This window comes from Camarhynchus parvulus, chromosome 2, assembly GCF_901933205.1.
Source record: "Camarhynchus parvulus chromosome 2, STF_HiC, whole genome shotgun sequence".
NCBI lineage: Eukaryota > Metazoa > Chordata > Aves > Passeriformes > Thraupidae > Camarhynchus > Camarhynchus parvulus.
Window position 1 is genome coordinate 94,618,218 of NC_044572.1, and position 19,526 is coordinate 94,637,743.

General features: G+C 37.2%; 1 protein-coding gene across 1 annotated transcript in view; it reads left to right on the plus strand.

Annotated features, from left to right (window-relative positions):
- The window catches only part of NETO1 (neuropilin and tolloid like 1), a 62,867-nt gene that overhangs the window by 38,338 nt on the left and 5,003 nt on the right, over nt 1-19,526 (plus strand). Inside the window, exons 7-8 of the mRNA XM_030943834.1 lie at nt 7,487-7,715; nt 18,631-18,744. Coding sequence (XP_030799694.1) covers nt 7,487-7,715; nt 18,631-18,744 — 343 coding nt within the window. The remainder of the gene's footprint in view (nt 1-7,486; nt 7,716-18,630; nt 18,745-19,526) is intronic.

Below are 19,526 nucleotides of genomic sequence, written 5' to 3' on the forward strand. Positions count from 1 at the left end.
AGTAAGATAGCTGTGAGTTTTGCGTGGAATAACGCTGGAGTTCTGCACTTCATGTAGAATGCGACCGCAATTAGTATTCAGAGCAAGAATGGAAAATTAAGAAAAGAGCTGCTGACTGAAAGTGCTAACCCACCCAGAACAATAAAGTTCTGGAGGGATTTCCTGATCTGAAAATTCTTCAGTGTAGAACAAAGTCCAAAGAAGGAAGTGTATAAACTCATTGCACAGTGATTTGAAAAATTTCAGGGACATCATTTGCTTCAAGCAGTGAATATACAAAGATTTTTTATTTAGAGCTAGAAAAGAAGAAAGTGAATAGAATTGTAGTTTTCTTACCTTCTGTTAAGGGCGAAGTATTGGAGGATAATATCAACAAGGTTTTTCTATGTTGGATGAGTCAGCATAGTTTGACAAAGCCCCCAGGAAGAACAGAACTATGTTTGTGCTCTCTTTGGTGGGCAACTTTCCCAGCAAGGTACCTTTGTGCTATGCTTGTTTTTTGAGAGACTCTGTAGAAAAAATAACACAGCAGAACTTGATAGTAAGAGTAATAAATATTTACAAATGTGATATTCCTATGCTGGGAATAAAACAGTAAGCAGTGCTGTTAGAAACACCATTTATTATCACATGGTCTGGGCACCTCAGGAAACAGCATCAAAACAGGAATTAATTTGAATGTAGTCCAGTGAAAATAATCTATTCTGGAGGAATAAGCAATAAGTACATTTAGGCTGAACAAATAGTGGGAGCAGTCTCTTTATTTGCACCATGAGAAATAAAATGAAGTTATAAGGTAGTTAGGCAAAGTGATGTCTAATTCTCTTGCCCAACCTAAACAGGATATTGGACAAAGGTTATAGCACGCAAAACTTAACCCAAGAGATTAAGGGAACCCAAAGTGTCAATTAATGACTGTCTAGATTTGACACATCATAGCAGCATCCTTAACCCTGAACTGCCAGGGAGTGGTGGCGTCTGTTTCAAGCAGAGCCATTGGGGAGCAGTGGGAAGGGGATACACAGCACATGGGAGGAGCCAGGATGAGGGAGGCCACAGTGCCAGGAAATGGCTAATGAGACTGGAGAGGCCTGGCCATGGTGGCTGGGCTTGCCCAGGCAGTGGGGCTGGCCCAAGCACAAGCTGGCCAGTAGCTTGGCAAGGCTGGGATGGTGAGGAATGAGGCTGGGAGCGGCACAGTGGGACCCAATGTGATCAAGACACTTGTGTGTTTACTAAGGGTTTGCACTGCTACCTGGCAAGCTCCTGACCAAATAAAGGGTTGACTGTTTGCTTCCAGGTGCCTGCCTTCATAGGGAGTATAGTCTGAGGAGAGACTGGGCTGTTATATGTGCATTCCCTAGACAGTCAGGAGGAAACATGAGGTGAAGAAAATTACAGAGCTCTGAATGAGTCTCTTTGAACTGATCTGACTAAACCAAAACATTTTCTGCTCTCCCATGTGCAGTGGAAATTTGTGCTCTTTGATGAGGCTTGTAAGAAAAGCAGTTTAAGCTGTTGGCACTGGAAGACTAAGATGCACTAATTTTTTGGAGGCTTCTTAATCAGTTATAGAACAGAAGCTTTAAGTAGTGCACTAAAACTTAACAGGAGCCATTTGAGTGGCAATTCTTGAAATGTTAGAGAAAAATAAAATTTAAAGGCTGAATAACCTAACAGCCAGAGACACTTTTGCAAGCTTCAGATGATCTACTTCTTTGAAGAAGCTCTGAAGCTTACTAGCATACAGATAATGCAAAAAATATTATTATTACAACTTTAAAAAGTACAGCATATGTATATATGGTGAGTACAAGGTGAACAAATTATGTTTAAACAAGTAGAAAATATTGTTTACCTACATTAAACGAATAAAATCCCTTATGTAAAATAGTTTTTTGAGATGAAGGGGCAAGACAAGTACATATTTGGAATTATGTATATAGAATCTCTACTATGAAGGCATGTCAATGCACGTGCCAGAGTAACACTGTCAAAAACCCCACTTTTAAGTTACCGTTAATCTATTCCATTCAGGTATAGAAATATAATGAAAGTCAGCATCCTCAAACCAAATAGCTATTAAGAAATGTAATTTTAAAAATCTATTAAAGAAAGTAATAAAATATCTGTCAGAGAGAACAGCAGAATCAGGATTTGATTTCCAGTTTTCAGTGTTAAAAAGCAGAATAATACCAAGGAGGTGTAAATATTGCTCACTTGTGAGCATTTTTGGACTGTAAAAGGAAAAAAAAATGAGGATGACTTGACAGAGTGTCAACTATTGGATAGTCACAGAAGTTTGAAGAAACAAATAGGACAAGGCAAAGAAATCCAGAGTTTTACCTGTCTAGAAAAACTGGTGTTCTGATATGTGAGCCTTGGCTGTGAATCACAGTATCTTAGAAGTACCATATAAAATTGTCATCTTTGACAGACAGTATCTCCAAGCTCCAGAACAGAAGAAAATATGAGGTATGGAGCTCTCTGTTTGCACAACATGGTCCCAGACTAGTAACAGAAAGACCAAAAATGTAGAATAATCCCCCAAAATAACAAACAAAAATGCAACAGATCATGTGTTATTAACACTTTTGCACTGAAGTAATGCTGATTAAAAAAAAAAATACCACCCAAGCAGGAGGACAGACCATTTCGATGACAAATTCAAGCCTCATTGATAACATGCTTTTTAGGCTGGTGTACTTGGTGTCTGGTTGCCTTGAATGAGTTCAATTAGTGTTGCACAATCTGCTTTAAAAAAACTGGGTTTCCCAGGCCTAAATACTGGAGGAATCATCTTGAAAGTACTTTGTTAATCACACAGAGCTGAAAAAGATGGAGAATAAAGTAGGTGCTGTAACTTATCACTGAGCAACGGGACAATTTAACCCAGTCCTGTGCTTACAAGTAAATTGACTGAGCCCAGAAGGAGAGTATGTGAAATCTGGACATTACACTTAGATGAAGAGGAAGTTTTTCTCTTATGTTTAAATTACTTTTGGCAGCTGAATGATGTCTTTTTGTTTGGTTTGGTTTAAGGCGACTGAGTGTCTCTGCAGATATATTAAGTCTGATATGCTGGGATATGGTTTGAAGCTTTTCCTGACTGGCCTGATCAATCATGTTGTCATCCCTAACCTCCAGTGATTGATTAAAAAGCAGAACTCATCAGAAGTGATTCACTATGAGGAGATTATAATCTGACTATTTTACTGAGGTGATATATTATTCGTAGTTTACAATAATTTTGTGGGATTTTTTTCCTAATATGTTCAGTCAGAGCTTTTAGTTGTTTTCAAATTTGAATGAAAAGAAATAGTAAAATTTTCCCATCGTTTCCTTTTTGGATTATTATTTATAGTGGCCATACAAAACTTACAGGTGACAAGAGAATTATTTAAAATATTATGTGACTGAGTGTAATATGCCACAGTTGCAGTGAGGCTTTATCAGTTTTGTTGCAAATGACATTGGCATTTGCAGTGACATCTCAAAACTCAGTTAATCTAATACTTGAGCAGCCCCCTCTCCTAAATAATGTGGAGCTGATGACTTGACAAAAGCGACTTATTAAGACTTTGCAGCAAAAATCTGAAAGAAGAAGATATGGCAGTTATGCTTCTTCTTTCAAATAAGATGTTCTCTTCAGCAAGAATGCCTTGACTATGCTAATATAATGTGCCAGTATCTATGGAAATGTTCATTCCAAAAGCTCCTATTGGCATCAATGAAAAAATGCTGAATGAAGGCCGATGGTGGTGTTTGAGTCTGTGACCTCTGTTTTAGTTCATTTTCTTTCAGGGGAACAAAGTTCCTTATCCACTAATGGTAGAAGTAATGGCTAAGATCTCTGTAAATGAAATAACCAGCAATATTGATAATTTTTCTCTCACTTTCTGATGCATTTGTTTTAGTGACATCCACATATCAGCAAAAGCAATGAGAATATTTCCACTGGTTTCAAAAAGCTATGTATAGGGAACATTTTGCATTAAATAAGAGTTTGTCATATAATCAGTTTTATTCTTTCCCTGGGGAACTCAATTTATTATTAGTCATTTTCTTCTGCCAGTGTGGGTCTTACAGCCAGTGACAGGAACAATGGCAAATATATAGCAATGAAACCATACAAGTTGGCAGAGGCGTGCAGATGCAATTAAATTATTCCAGCTCTTTAAAATAAAATCTGATCCAATATCAGGTTGTCAGTTTGTGTAATCAGTTTCCAGTTTTTAAAAATACACTGCAGTCTTAAGGTAAAGGTCTGATTTAAAAAAAATAGATTGAAATATACCCCCTGATTTCAGAGTGTGTTGTACAAAGTCCTCAATATTTTATATAAAGTTCTGGGAGTAGTCATCTCCAAAGACAATTATGAAAATGAAGCTCCAACTCACCTCAGAATATCAGTAGCTTATTTCTCTATGAATTTATGAAACTTTATTGCACTGGATAAAGTGGCATCTTTCTTCTACAGGATAGACATAGATTTCTAAGTCAAATATTTCTTTCTAGTGGTTCCATTACCTATCAGGTCTATATATGTTATGGTGTTGGCTGAATTTCCCACACAGAGGAATGAACAGGTATGTGTGACAGCAGAATTAAGGCTTGGGAAAAATTGAAGGTTTTGGCTTCTTCCCCTGGAAGACTCAAAACAAAATGCTGAGTTATTATTCTCTTGATTCCTTTTCAGTATTTATGACTGCTACTCTAAGAAATATTTTACTATTTTATAAGGCTGGTATACCTCCAGAAACTAAAGAATGTCAAATGATAAGCCCAAAGAAATAAGATTTTGTCTGTACTGCTATATGAACAGTGTTTTTGAACAGATCAGGAATAATTGATGAATGCTGGAAATTGCCGGGAGAGCGGATATTTTGTAACCACAGTGAGGATTAGCGCACATTTCTTGTAAGAATGAAAACTCATAAAAATTACATCTCCACACTGAAATGGGATACGCTTTAAAAGAAATACATGTGCTGATATATGTGCACATGCAATTGTACATATAAATGCATATATAAAAGACAGCAGGATATAAATAGAGAACATGTGAACACGCGTGCAAGGCCTTTCACCCAGTAGGTATAGTTGTATTATTGTTCTGCCATCAGATTAATGTAATCTTTTTTTCTGGAGTAAATATGAGCTTTCCTGAAGAGGGGAATAGACAAAAATGTGATGTGGTACATTGCACTATAACTTTGTGGTCTATCATATATATATATGTGTATTTATATTTATATAAATATAAATGGTGTACATATGATAGGCATATGCAGACAGTAAAAGTAAAGATTCATGACAAAGCATGTTGCAAGCCCTCTGTTCTTTGTGAAAAATCTATCTGACTCATTTCTCTTCCTGAGAAACAGTCACATGTATGCAATATTGCCTATAATTATCTGCAGGAAAATTTCATTGCATTACCTGTGACAAGGCTGGCAGGCAATGGGACAACTGTCTGAAGCAGAGTGCTTCAGTTAAGTGAGAAAAGAAAAGCAAGGGGTACACTTAATTCCCTAAGTAATGCAGAGATGTACTATGGGCTGTCTCAGCAGCTTCCCAGGAGAGGCTGGGTGCCAGGGTTGCACAGTGCCTGTTGCACCCTTCCTTGAGAAGGAGGATCTGGTGTCTGGGACGCAGAAGCAGCTCTCTGGTGTTTCCCAAATGTGGTCAGTTGCTGGGTGTTTGTATCATGGCTCTGCCTCTTCCCATACCTCCCCCCACCTTGTGGGATCCCCCCATGTGGGATCTTTTTCTGTCAGCACAATAGTGTGTATCATTTCACTGTTTTACTGAACAACCAGTAAATGAAGTGAGAAACACTATAAAAACTATACCTTGATATAAGATATTTCCATCTCAATATGTCTTTGTGTATTTCTGTTAGTCGTTCCGTTTTGTAGAGACTAATACAAGCAGATTCCTTAAATTATGGTACGTAAACTCCAGGATACATGGTGAAAGTAAAGTGCACTTATCTGCACTTTAATTGAAATATATTCCTCTGAACTCTTCTGAAAGATGGAAATGATGGAATATCAGTAAGAGTCACTGTAAGAATAACAGATTAGAAAAAAAAAAGTGCCTTTGGTATACCTAAATTCATTTGCTAGTAAAAATTATTCACAGATATTCTTTTTAGAGGGACACTTATGCAAAGCATAACAAGGAATGAAAATATACAAAAATACAATACCTGAAAAGGCCCATTAAAAATCTGAGCTATTATTAAAAACTGTAGCAGACTGCTTGAGAGCACATAATTCTTAAACCATAAGAGTTTTAATATATTAATGAGGTGAAATTATGAGGCTTGTTGCTACTAGGATATGCACTGTTCATGAACTTTCTGCAAAAGCAGAGGAGCTTATAAAACATTTGTTCTGTGCATATGAAAAATAACTGAAGTCAATAAAATTGTTTGGAAATAAGTATATTTGATGTCTAATACAGTGGGGCTTCTTTTAGTAATTTTTTTTTCAAGTGAAGATGCATATAGCTCTATGCTGTGTGTGCTTATTGCCTTTTTATGCAATTTCCGCCCTAATTCACCTTTCTGTATCTTTCTCCTGAAATCTCAGGAGTACCTTTGGCCATTTGATTAGGTATCGTGTATCTATTGAAAATAGTACTTCTCTGTGAATTCAATATTTGATGTTGCTTTTATAATCAATTGCTTTTAAAATTGGTGGTTTACCCTAAAGTCCATATACACTTGAATATTAAATAATAGTCTTTTATCCTCACCCCTGCTTCTTTTTAGGTAGTTTTAAAGTGTTCTTTGCAAAGGGCAATATATCTTATACATTGTGAGACAATTTACTTGTATGCAAGAGACATAGGTTTCTAGGAGTTTACACAAGCCAGTTAAATTATTAAAATCTATACCATAGATTTTTTTAGAAGAGCTGAGATGGTAGCCAGATCCTTGAGGAAACATAAAAAGATTAATGATGGAGTTCTGCCTGGCTCTCAGATTCTCACTTCCTGAATCATGTAGCAGAAACATATAAGATGACACATTGGCTCTGGGGAGGGAGCAGCAATGATTTGCCTTATTATTTCACATGTCAGTCATGTAATAGAGCAATATTGTGCCAAGCATTAAAAGAAGAAATTTCTATCTTATCTGTCCTTCAGCTTGAAGGATCATTGCACATACTTCTGGAAAAAGAAGTATGTATTTGCAAATTAGGACCTTACTATAGGTAAGAACAAAGAAATATCTAGATCTTCTGAGACATTCTACTTGCAAGCAAGACAAAATACCAGGAAGTAGAAACAGTGCTCAGTTTGCATATTAATGGCCTTCTGAGGAAGTGCCCTACAGATCACCAGCTCCAGAAAAAATATTTTGATGGAATTGTTGTGTACTTTCTCCTGCAATGTAGAGCAAAGTTGCTTAATGTTTTTTCAGTCATTCTCAAATGTCTGTACATGTTCCCTTTGTTGTTTGATTGATTTATAGATCTATTTGCGATTTTTGGACTACGAGATGCAGAATTCCAATGAATGCAAAAGGAACTTTGTAGCAGTGTATGACGGAAGCAGCTCGGTGGAGGATTTGAAGGCGAAGTTTTGCAGCACAGTTGCTAATGATGTGATGCTGAGGACAGGCCTGGGTGTAATCCGCATGTGGGCAGATGAAGGCAGTCGAAACAGCCGATTCCAGATGCTCTTCACATCCTTCCAAGAACGTAAGACCCTAATCAATGCGTCTTCCTCTCAGTTTGCTCAATGATACAAGTCCCAAAATCTGTTAATATTTTCTTCATGCAGAGCAGTCACTGAAGTATGTTGCCAAACAAGCTATATAAATATTCAACCAGTTTTTATTCCAAGCATTTTAGCGAGTAATATTTTTTAATTCAGCAGACAGACCACAAGATTCAAAACCAAGAAAGCAGGTACAAGTGGTCATAACTTGTCCAGTCATATAACTGTGACTTTTGTCTGATCCCCGAGCTACATTAAAGCTTTTCCTTACACAACATGGAAAATAATACAACTCTGAAAGTTTTTATCAAGTCAGATCATTTTCTCTGAATTTGGTTTTTTAGACCTCATTATGATATGCATTTGAAGAATACCTTATGATTATTTTAGCACAGCTAGTGGGTGTGTGCATATAGCAGTGAACATATGTGTCAGATATTGTTAAGCAAAGAGTTTAGGTTTTTTTTGTAGCAACAAAAGCTTTCTAAAAGCCTTTCATATTTTGGTTAATATTCTCTTTATGTGCCTTACTTGTGTTTATATTTTTATATGACATCTGGACTCAGATAATAAGCAATATAGCCTGTAAAAAAACCAAAATGTAGTTCAAGCCAGTTTGAGAAAAGAAACAATCAAACAAATCACAAAAATTCCCTCAACAAAACCCAATAGCCCCAATCACGGAAAACTATTGACCCAGATAATCCTGTGAAAGACCTGTGAAAGATATCTGTTTCCTTTGATAGGAATAATACATATTTGGCCTCTTTAGAAAGGTGCATTTATTTTCACGTGCTGGTTCATGTTAATTTTTATGTGTTTTTGGTTTGTGTATCATGTGTCTGACAGAAAGAAAGATTTCTTTGTGACTGTCAGTGGCTGGAATTAGAGGCTCAACCCACCAAACACATTCTTCATCTGTATTCTGTGTGTGTGTACCCTGCAATGAGGCAACAAGTCTCTGTCGAGAACAGCCTCCATAATTCCTTAATTATGGCTCTGATTAAAAAATTTCTGACATTTTGCATGTCTGAAACTGCATGCACCGCTGTACTCTCACACTCATAGCCTTAGGGTGGATTATATTATTCTTGCCTGCAAACCAGACTGGGGTCTAAAAGACACTGAGAACCCTTGGTTGAGATGATACTGCCCTTTTCTCATTTCTGCAACTGGAGCTGTCTTGAATATTCAAGGTCTGATTCATTTTTTTCACAAGGCATCTTGATCTGTTACCTTAGAAACAACTGCATAGACACTGGAGGTTCACAGCATATAAAGAGCTGGAGAGTGAAGCACTATGATGACTAACTTGAAATGAAGGTTTGAATAAGTGTATGTTTGCAAAGCTCTCATATTTTAAAGCATAATAAGGAAAAATATGGTGTTTTTTTTCTCTTACAATATTCCAAATATATTTACCTGACATGCTACATCTTATGAGCTACTCCTTTCTTGTAAGCAGGTGATAGTTTATACTGAAAAATATTCTGACTCAGAAATTCAAAATACTAACATAATGTGCTTTCTGTAAATTTACTCTGAAGAGTCATTGCTCACTAAAAGCTGAAAATTTATTAAAAGCTAAATAATACTTTGAATTATGTCTACATAGCCTGCTCATAAATAGTAGAAGATATTGCATCTGTGATTTTAATGCTGGGAATTACCTTTAAAAATTTAAAGGTGATGCAGATGGTATTTTCTGTGTCTTGTAAGCTGTCCCTAAGCGCTGCCCTATGCCACACACTGGTGCTGGCTGTCAGGAGCTGGCTAGAACAGATGTCAGTGAGACACACTCTGAGACACAGCTCATGGCATGTAAACTGCTACGTCTTTCAGCAGCGTGTGGGAATAATTAGATCATCTGCATGGAAGAGAAGGAATGTCAGACCTCATTCAGGGAGATGTGCATCAGGGAACAGACACCTGTGTGTCTATTCAGGGACAAAGAAAGAGGAAAAAAATCTATTTTGTTTATATAGAACTGAGAAAGGAGTAAAACAGAAGATTACATTTATGTTGCAGCAACGTGCATGATAAAGAGTGACAAAGTATTTTCAGGTCCTGTGGGAATGACCAGGAGGTGTTGTGATCTGTTGCTCCTATCATTCCTCTCCTCAGAGTGGAGTCAGGCTATTGAGACTGTGAGTATTCCCTTACACAAGTGGTATCTTGTGGAAACAAGCTACTAAGCCTGAGCCTGAGCATTGTTTTCTTTCAGTGTAAGTCTATTCAGTGTTTATTCCAGTTGCAGACCCATTTCCTGGGGACTTGACATTTATGCAGAACAGAGAAATCTTAAAGAGATTTCTTCTATGATTGTTTTTATATGTTTCAATCAGTGTGTTCCAAATCCATTTAAAATATGTATGCATTTTTTGTTGGCATCTAAAAAGTGCTCTTATACGTTCCCAAACCTCTCACAGTGATTCTTTCAGAGCAGTAGTGCTATAAATATGTCTTAAGGAAAGGCATACAATACATGAGGTTGTTAAATTTCCTGCACCATAAAATCAGGAATGATTCTCATCATCATCAAAATAGTAGTTGAGCTCTAACTCTTAATAACTGATTAATTCTTAATAGGTGATAATTTATAGTGATGCTCCGATATTTCATTGTCAGCATTATTAAATATTCCAACTGTCATTCTGAGGTTTGACTCTTTGTGTCCTTACATTTTTATTTTTTAAAATATCTTCTAGCCATGATCATATTTTTGTGCATGGGATTCACTGTTACACTAGATTTTAAATATCCAACAAATTAATATAAGAATCAGTAAAAGATAAACAAAAATCTGGTATAATCAGAAGGTGTCTGTTCTTCTGATAAGAAGACTTGAAAAATGAGTCTTTGTTTTCTCACCCACTGACTAAATGTTCATTTCATTTTCCATGATTGAAGAGTGATCTCCAGCCTGATTAATGACAGACATGCTACACCTACAGCTTCTTCAAAGAGCTGCTCCTCAGCAGACACACCTACGCTTTAGCCTAAAAGCAGATTTGTAGAACCAGGGTATATGGCATGAGAGAAAAACCCTCTGTATGCACAGCAGACAAGATGATCACTTTCTCACCTCTGACTGCCCTTTGGTAGCATGGCTTCCTTCTGTGCCCATAACCCATAACCCTGCACCAGAAACCCCAGACCAGAAAGACTTCATTCCTTCTCTTATTGTCCCTTTGAGCTCAAAGTCTGTTTTTAAAGCCCTGCCACATGCAACTTTCATAATGAAGCACAAGTTCTATAGTTCTTATTTTATTTTTATGAAAAAAACCCATATTTGGGCAGGAGTCTAAGGTCATGCTTAGAAGAGTGTTGCCCAACTTGATCAAGTAACAGTACTCAAGTCCTTGTTTACAGACTTGAAGAGGAGCACCCAGCATGGGCAGTCTTTAATGGGGAAGAGGGACTGCAGGTATGGAGCACTAGGGACTGTGATTTTGCAGTAAAGCTGAGGGAAGCGCTGAAAAATGGAATAGCAAGCTCTTTAGTGCAACCTGTGAAGAGGCAGTTTCTCTTTGCAAGGACTTAGGCATGTAAACAGATTGCAGCTTTGCTGTTTTTTCTCTCTGCTTCCACACTAACATTTTAAAAAGAAACCATCGGCATTGGCTTGTTACTGGCGAGCACTCATCTGTGATTTTCTTCCCTTCTGTGCTATTTGCAGCTATCTCTAGTGAAAAACCCTCACTGGTTAAGCATCCCAGTGACTCTCTGATCCTGAACAAAATAATTCTTTGTGGTGCCCAGAGTGTATTAACAGAACACAGGCTGGAGCTCTGAGCACAGGCTCCTGACCTGCCATTCTCTGGTGAGTTTGTATATCAAAAAAGCCCTGAACAAAACAACATGAAACCACATATACGTGTTTTAGTACTAGACTAGATTAGATTATTGATCTGTATATAATAGACTAGATTATTGATCTGTATATAATATTAACTACCCATAAAAGTTACATTTATCTTTCACAGAACTGTCTGAAAGTGACTGAGAAAGCATCAGTATTAAGCCTATCTCATTTTCAAGTTTCTAATAGCTGTATTTTAACAAGCCTTTTTTTTTTATTAGTGGCAAATCATATTCTTGTAGTGCACAGTACTATAGCAATCTTAATAATTTTATAATTTTAACAAAGCAAGTGAAACTGTCATTCAATATATATTTTTCCTTGAAGAGACTGATAGAAAACTTCTTCGGTTTCAAAGATGATTCAAGGAACATGTGAAGAATTTAAATTTTCCTTCTCTCATGGAGGAAAGAAGGTCTTATTTTTCATTTAAGAACAATGGGAAAATCCAAATGATCCATACTTAAAGAAATCGTGTGTGCAGAGCATGAGGCAATGAGCTATCTTGAGGAGAGGAGGAGTAGGTGTGAAATTTCCAACAACTTCAGTGTAAAATGTTTCTCACATCTAACCATTGTTAAGATTTCAGAGTTTTCCCATTCACCCTTAGGAGGAAGCAAGACCTTTCAAAAATGTTATGACAAGAAAGGAAGGGGAGAAAGGAGGGAGAGAGATAGGCCTAAAAATAACAAGTAGGGTAGGACATTTGTCTAAGATTATCCCATCCTGGCCTGAAATCCCTGCCTTGAAACAGGCTCAAAGGGTAAATCCACACAGTTCAATGAAGTACAGCCTAGACACCCAAGCTGGCTGGCTCAGCTAGTTCTCACCCTGGAAGCAAAGGAGCTGCACTAACTGTGGATGGTGCTGAGAAATAGTGAGAAATACACTGGAGAAAGCACTGCACTGAAGAGGAGCAGCCAGGCTGCACACCAGTTCCATAACAGATCTGCTTTTAGCTCCATCTTGTAAAAATATTTTGGCTTGCCCATGACTCCAGTTGATCTCCAGAGTATCCTGCAATGCCCAGCAAAATGATTCTTAATGCACAGAAATAGTGTGTTTTGTTACTTATGTAATAATATCACAATGATATAATAATTATTAATAACATGGAATATTTAATTTCTATACTGCTTTACAAATTCTGTAATTTTATAGTATAAAGTGGACTGCCTTACTTGTGACTATTTATTTTGTTGTCTGAGCAAAACTAGTATAACTTTTAAAAAATTTAAATTATGACTGCTTTTATTTCATGTAGCTTTGTAAGGACGGCATATGGAAGAATAGTTAATGCACTTTATGTTTCTCTGCCTTAGGGCTATTCAGGATTTTTTTTTAAATAAATTAAAAAGTATAGATTATGGGCACATGCATTTCTAAAACCTTCCTATAGTAAGAAAATATAGTCTACTATATTGGTTCAATTTTTAAGAATTTTGAAAGCAGTAACCTTCAAATACCAAACGGAAGCTTTTTTGAATACCATGGTGGAAACCTTCTGGAAATACGAAAAATATAACAATCTCCTAATTTGTACTAAAACAGAACATATTTACATATGTTCAGATGTACTAGAAACAGAACATAATTTCTCGGTAACATAAAGAGGATTGTTACTACACTTGGGATTTTTAAACATAGGTTTCCTATACCTGAAAAAGATTGGGATAGCACGTCTATTCTTGTTAACATACTTGCTTTTATATATTCTAGGATGAGAGCACCATCTTGTGTTCAGTGTAAATAGCTGTTGCAAAGCAGGAAATGTTGCATTATAATGAATTCAAGAACTATAAAATTTGTTTGTATATTAAGATATAATATAGTCTTACACATAGCACTCACAGACATAAAAAGAAAATATTATCATTAAAAATAATGCAGAATGAAAATGTTTGGAATTTTTAATATTGTATATATGCTTTTATAAAAACTATTATTTTTTATAAAAATAATTATTGTTTCAATTAAAAACTAGAAAAAGAACCTTTCATAAAATTTGTCTTTAATTATTGATTTAATTTAGAATATAGTATTTTCATGCTGTAAAAATCAAAGAATTTATTCAAGATTTTATCAAAATATATCAGATTGAATTATATGTGTAATTCAAATTTTCTTGGTTGTGTTGTAATCATTATGAATCGTTCATCGTTCTGAATATGATCTCTTACTTCTAGGCCAGTGCCTTGGTACAGCTTGACTCAAGGCACTTTTGAGACACAGGAGAAATAATACAATTTCTAGTGTGTTCCTAGCTGTTACTTTTAATCTAAATATGAAGTCAGGGTTTTCTTAGAGAGCCATGGAAGGGATGGAAGGGACTCTAGGATATGGTCTGTCCAATTCTTTTGCTCTAAGCAGGGTCAGCTACAGCAGGTGGCTCAGGGCTGTGCCCAGCTGGGTTTTGAATATCTACTACAGTGGTGGAAACAACACAATCTCACATGTCAAACCAGCTCTTGCACGGTGTTTGACCAACCTCAAAGTAAAAGTTATTTCCTGCATTTAAAGGGAATTTTCTATATTTCCTTTAGTGCTCATTGCTTCCTGTCTTGTCACTGGGCATTGCTGAGAAGAGCCTGGCTCTGTGTTCTTCACTCCCTCCCAGTGGGTGTTTGGATGCATTGGCAAGAGCCTGCTCAAAACAGTCCCAGCTTTCTCAGCCTCTCCTCTCACCTCCAGTATTTCAAGCCTTTAAAGGCCTTCATGGTCTCTTGCTGGGCTCACTGCAGACATCTGTGTCCCTTGTGTGCAGAGGAGCCCAGAACCTGACACAATGCTGCAGATGTGGTCTCTCCAGTGCTAAATAGAGGGGAAGCATCAAACCTCTCAGCCTGCTGACAATTCTGTTCTTAATGCAGCCCAGGACAGTGGTGGCCTTCTTGGCCACAAGGGCACATTGCTGGCTCAAGGTGATTTTCAAGGTGACCTTATTGCATACCAGAACCTTTTCTGCAAGCTTGCTTTCTAGTTGGTCAGTCCCCAGCACGTACCAGTGCATGAAACTTTCCTCCCAAGGCACAGGACTTTACATTTCCTTTTGTTGATCTGCTTGAAGATCCTGTTTGCCCAGCTCATTGAGGCCTCAATAAGCAGGGCTTGTCAGAGATAGTTGAGTGGCTTCACAATGATGTGAGTCACCTACTAGGGGCATCACAATAGGACCTGGGAGTTCATGCCTGTCCAGTTGATTGAACCTTCCCTAACTTAGCCCCTTCCACTCAGAGAAGTCATATTTCTGCTGGGATCATGCTGCCCTACTGCCACCACTTATATGTATCCTTTCTAACTTTGAGATTAGTCAGGAGCTCGTTGTCCATCCATAACTGCTACCTTCATCTGATTTTCGGGCACTCAGATATTCAACTGCTGAGCTTGGAGGAGGTGATCTTACAGAATCAACCAACTCTCCTCGAACTTGTATCTTTCCAGGACTACCTCCCATGGCATTTGTCCACCCATACCCCTCAACAATGAACTTTTGCTCTTCTGAGACCCAGAATCATGATTGTGCTTTTTGGTTTGTTTTTTCTTTGAAGCATCCCAAACTCCATCATCTCATGCTCCCGACATTCACCTTCCCAACTGAAACGTGTTTATAAAAGTATGAGGAACAGCAGAGCTACCCTCATCAACTCTGTGATTAGCTGTGTCAGGAAGTTATCAATGCACTCTGGAAACTTCCTGGCTTGCTTGTACCCTGCTGTGTTGCCCTCCTCAGATATCACATGGTTCAAATCCCCATAAGGACCAGGGCCTGTGATCATGAGGCTACTTCCAGCTGCCTGAAGAAGATTTCATTGACTGCTTGTTCCTCATCAAGTAGTCCAGACACAAAGTACAATATTGGTAGCTTTCCACTGGGCTTTCCACTAATCATGACCAAAAAGTCACTCGGCTCCTCTCTTGGGTGAGCTCTCTGCATTCTTCTCTCATATGAAGGGCATTTATATAGTGATGGGGAAGACCATGGAGTGATAGAGGACAGCTTCTGGTGTGTGGAGAGGTTTGTGCTGCTTTATCTAGTTGAAGTTAATGATAGTAGTTGTTTCCTTTTGTGAAAACATCTACAGGCTTGCTGTCACATACTTCTTGATTCCACTGTCATGCTGGGTTCTGTAACAGCTTTAAGACTGCATCAGGACCAGATCCATCTTGCTGTGAAAGAATCTGGTTTACCATCAGTTCATTTATCTTTTTTGTATTACTAGAATGTCCTTGATGTAGCATTCCAAGACTCCTTTGCTGTGCCTTTTTTTGGGCAAGAAAGCAAATTTTTCCAATATATAACAGGACTGACAAGTTTTCAGCTACGCTTTATGCTTTCATTCATTCCAACAGAATACCTTAATTAGAGTAGGGAAAACATATTGACTTCTTGTCCAGTTTAATCACTCTGCGTTCATGGGACCACAGAGAGAACCTGGCTATTTTAATTTTACAAACATAAACAAGGGGGGGTTGTTTGTCATTAGTTTTCTGAATCTTACATTTGAGTTTCTCTCATGCTAAACTTGCTGTGCGTGTTCTGAAATTGCTTTGCTTCACTATTCATCTTGTTTTGACATTTATTCACATACCATTTTTTTTCTCCACCATTCAATAGCACAATTTAAGAAAACGTAAATTTCCATTCTTTTTTCTCTCCTTTCTCTTGCTTTTCGTTTCCAGATGTCCCTGTCACCTTTTTGTAGAATTATTCCTTCTTAAATCTGAAAAAAAGGTCTTTTTTATTGCTCTTTATTTTTCTCTCATCTATGAAAAATTTTCTAGTATTTTTTCATTTGATAGAAAATCTCACTATTTCTTTTAGTGCAGAATAAAATAACCAATTGACATTGTTTTTTCCCGTAGATGCCTCTCTGTCTTATTTTCACTTCCTTGCTGCCTTTCTTTAGTTGTTCTTTTCTACTTATCACCACTATACTTCTGAATTCAGACAGCACTCTGTCCTTCTGACTTCACTTCTAAGATCCTTCATTCCACTTGGAATGTTTTTTGGCATTTTGGTTGGGGTTTTTTTGTGTTTGTTTGTTTGGTTGGTTGTTGTTTTTTTTTTTCTTTGTGGTTTTTATCGAATAACCTATCTTAATCCCGCAAATGTTTGTTTGTTTGCTTTTTTTTTAAATATTTCCCCATTTTTCCTGTGTTACTCCTTGAAGTTCCTCTGTTTGATATTTGGGTCTTTTTTTGGATGCACTTTGTATTTTGAATGGATGCCTCCTTAAATCTTCTTAGGTTTCTCACTTCTTTTTACTCAGAGTAGGCAGTGAGACTGTTCCTGCATGTGGGAAACATCCTAAAAGATCCTCACCCTGCCTGGAAACAGGGATTGCACCTAGAGTGTGAAAGGACGATTATGCCTTTGATGTGTTATCTGTGTGATGTGTCACATCAGGATGTGGCACAGCATCCTCCAGGCTCAGTCTTCATTGTCCCCAAACGACAGCAACAGATAGATAAGGACTGTCCCTAAATATCCTCCCTTTCTAATATTCACATGTGCTCTTCTGATCTGCTCAGCATAAAGTAGAATCCTTTCTGTAACAAACTTAAAATGTGACCAGGCTCCCTGCACTTCAAGAGATGGTAAAACAGATTTGAAAACAAAAATTGAACAGTGGGCAGGGTGCTTGATGTCTTCTGGCTAAGAGATACAGTATATGTATAGTGTTTTATCTGAGTAAGTGGTTACATATTTGGGGTGTGCTTTTTGATTTTGATGGCATTTATTCTTTGCTTAACACACCGTAACTGCTCCTAATATAACAGTTATGGATATCTTAACTTAAACACTTACTGGTAAGTAGATTTATTGACATGATTTATTGAGTCATACAAATCCTTTGTTTTGTCCTTCATTTGCAAGCCACTAAACCATTCTCTCTGCTATGCATTTATGTTGTCATAGGAACTGCTTCTAAAGTTGCAGAGGAGAACAATTTCCATGAAGTATCAAACTCAAAGTATCAGTAATATCAATAATATGAGCATCATAATGCTTTCTGATTAGCTAGGAGTCTTAGTTTATTGTTTATCTCTCCCTTAAAAATAATTATAATAACACTTTTGGGTTGCTTGAAGTAAAAAAATACATAAGGAGTTCATTTTTGACAATTTAACACTGACAAAGTTTGTAGCTCTTGTAAGTTACTGAAGTCTTTCTTGTTTAAAGAAGAGATATGAGGAATAATTTATCTCTACTATATTATGCACTTTTGGAGCAATAGTTTCACAACCCCAACACCTAATGATATCCCAATACTTCCATAAACACCACAGTTTAACAGCATCTTCAGTACCTTCCAGAGACTTTCAGGTGGTTTCTTCACAGTAATAACACATGGCCATCAGTAACACCATTTTCCTGCAGCTTTAATCTACATGATTCTTCTAAGCCACAGGCTTCAGGGATGCTGAAGACTCTTGTGCTTCTTTATCTTCATACTCATGATTGAAAGGTGGTTCTTAACTGCAGCCTTTTTTATGGCTAAAAGGTTTTTAGAATAATTTTGCTTTTTCTGTGTGTAAATAGTCAGACACCATTGATATGTACTGTCAAGTACATATCTTCTTTGAGTCACAAAAGTTTTCTTATAAAATTGAAGTTTCAGCAAAAACTTTAGAAGATGTTATCTGTCACTCATTGGATCAGTCTGGGATACAGTTAACTCTTTTCATAGCAGCCCATAGGGTGATATGTTTTGGATTTGTGGATAAACTTGATAACACATTGGTGACTTCCCAACAATATTTGGAATCCAACATGCTGCATGCAGGAGAGTCATACTAGAGGAAGGTTCAGTCATTTTAGACAAATCTGAGAACCTCCTGCCACAGAATAGTAAAGAGTTTGTGACTTGACTGCTCTCCAATGCTGCATATCAAATATTTAAATGCACAAGGAATACATGTTGTACAGCTTTGTCCTATTATAGAATACGTGTCCACTCCTACATGTGTTTGTAGAGGAGAGCTGAATGATTTCCTAATTTAAAATCATTTATTATTTCTCTCATTTTTAGCCCCTTGTGAAGCCAACACATTCTTTTGCCACAGTAATATGTGTATAAATAATACACTGGTCTGCAATGGACTCCAGAACTGTGTGTATCCCTGGGATGAAAACCACTGCAAAGGTAACTAGTAGAATTGAAAAAGTTGTCATTTGCACTGCATGAGATACAGCATATCATCTTCAGTTTCTTGCCAAGTATGTGTCAAATGGGTGAAAGCTCAGGAAGAGTCATTCAGAGAGAGCATACATTAAGCAATAGAGAAAATGAAGGAAGGTAAAAGAATGCCAGTGGATTTTACTTTCAGCGTTTTCATTTTTTTCCTCTGGTGTTGCATTGGTTGTGTCCTGCTGTCTGTTTATGCACTTCTGGGAGGCTTTCTGATCACTTGGTCTCACTTTTCCATACAATCTAAAGTATAATTAAATGTAATATTCTGGTTCCTTTGCTATAGTTGCCTTTGTAGTGGAGTAATATATGAGTAGCAAATGTCTTTTAGCTGTATGCTATGCCCATAATAGTAGTCTTGTAAAAGAAGGTGGAATTAACACTGTAAGAAGGCAACCAAATCTACCTATAATCTAGTGAAATTGAAGTGCAAGGAACGTTTGTAAATACTACATCTGGAAATCAGATGTAATTTTTATTTCATAGGCAGGGAGTGATGTTCCTATCCATGTACGGACAATGGTTTCTAAATATTTCTGTGGTTCTGTTACAAAAACCACACAAACAAGCCCCAAACCAGCATGTGTGTTGTCTTCAGGGAAAAGAGTTTAGCAAACTTACATTGCAGGCTAGGAAGACAGTTCACTTCTGTCTTGTATCCCCCTGTCTCCCCCCTACTGCAGATTTGTTCCTGAAAGCATGGGATATGCCAAATTTAGGAACCAATCAAGAAAAAA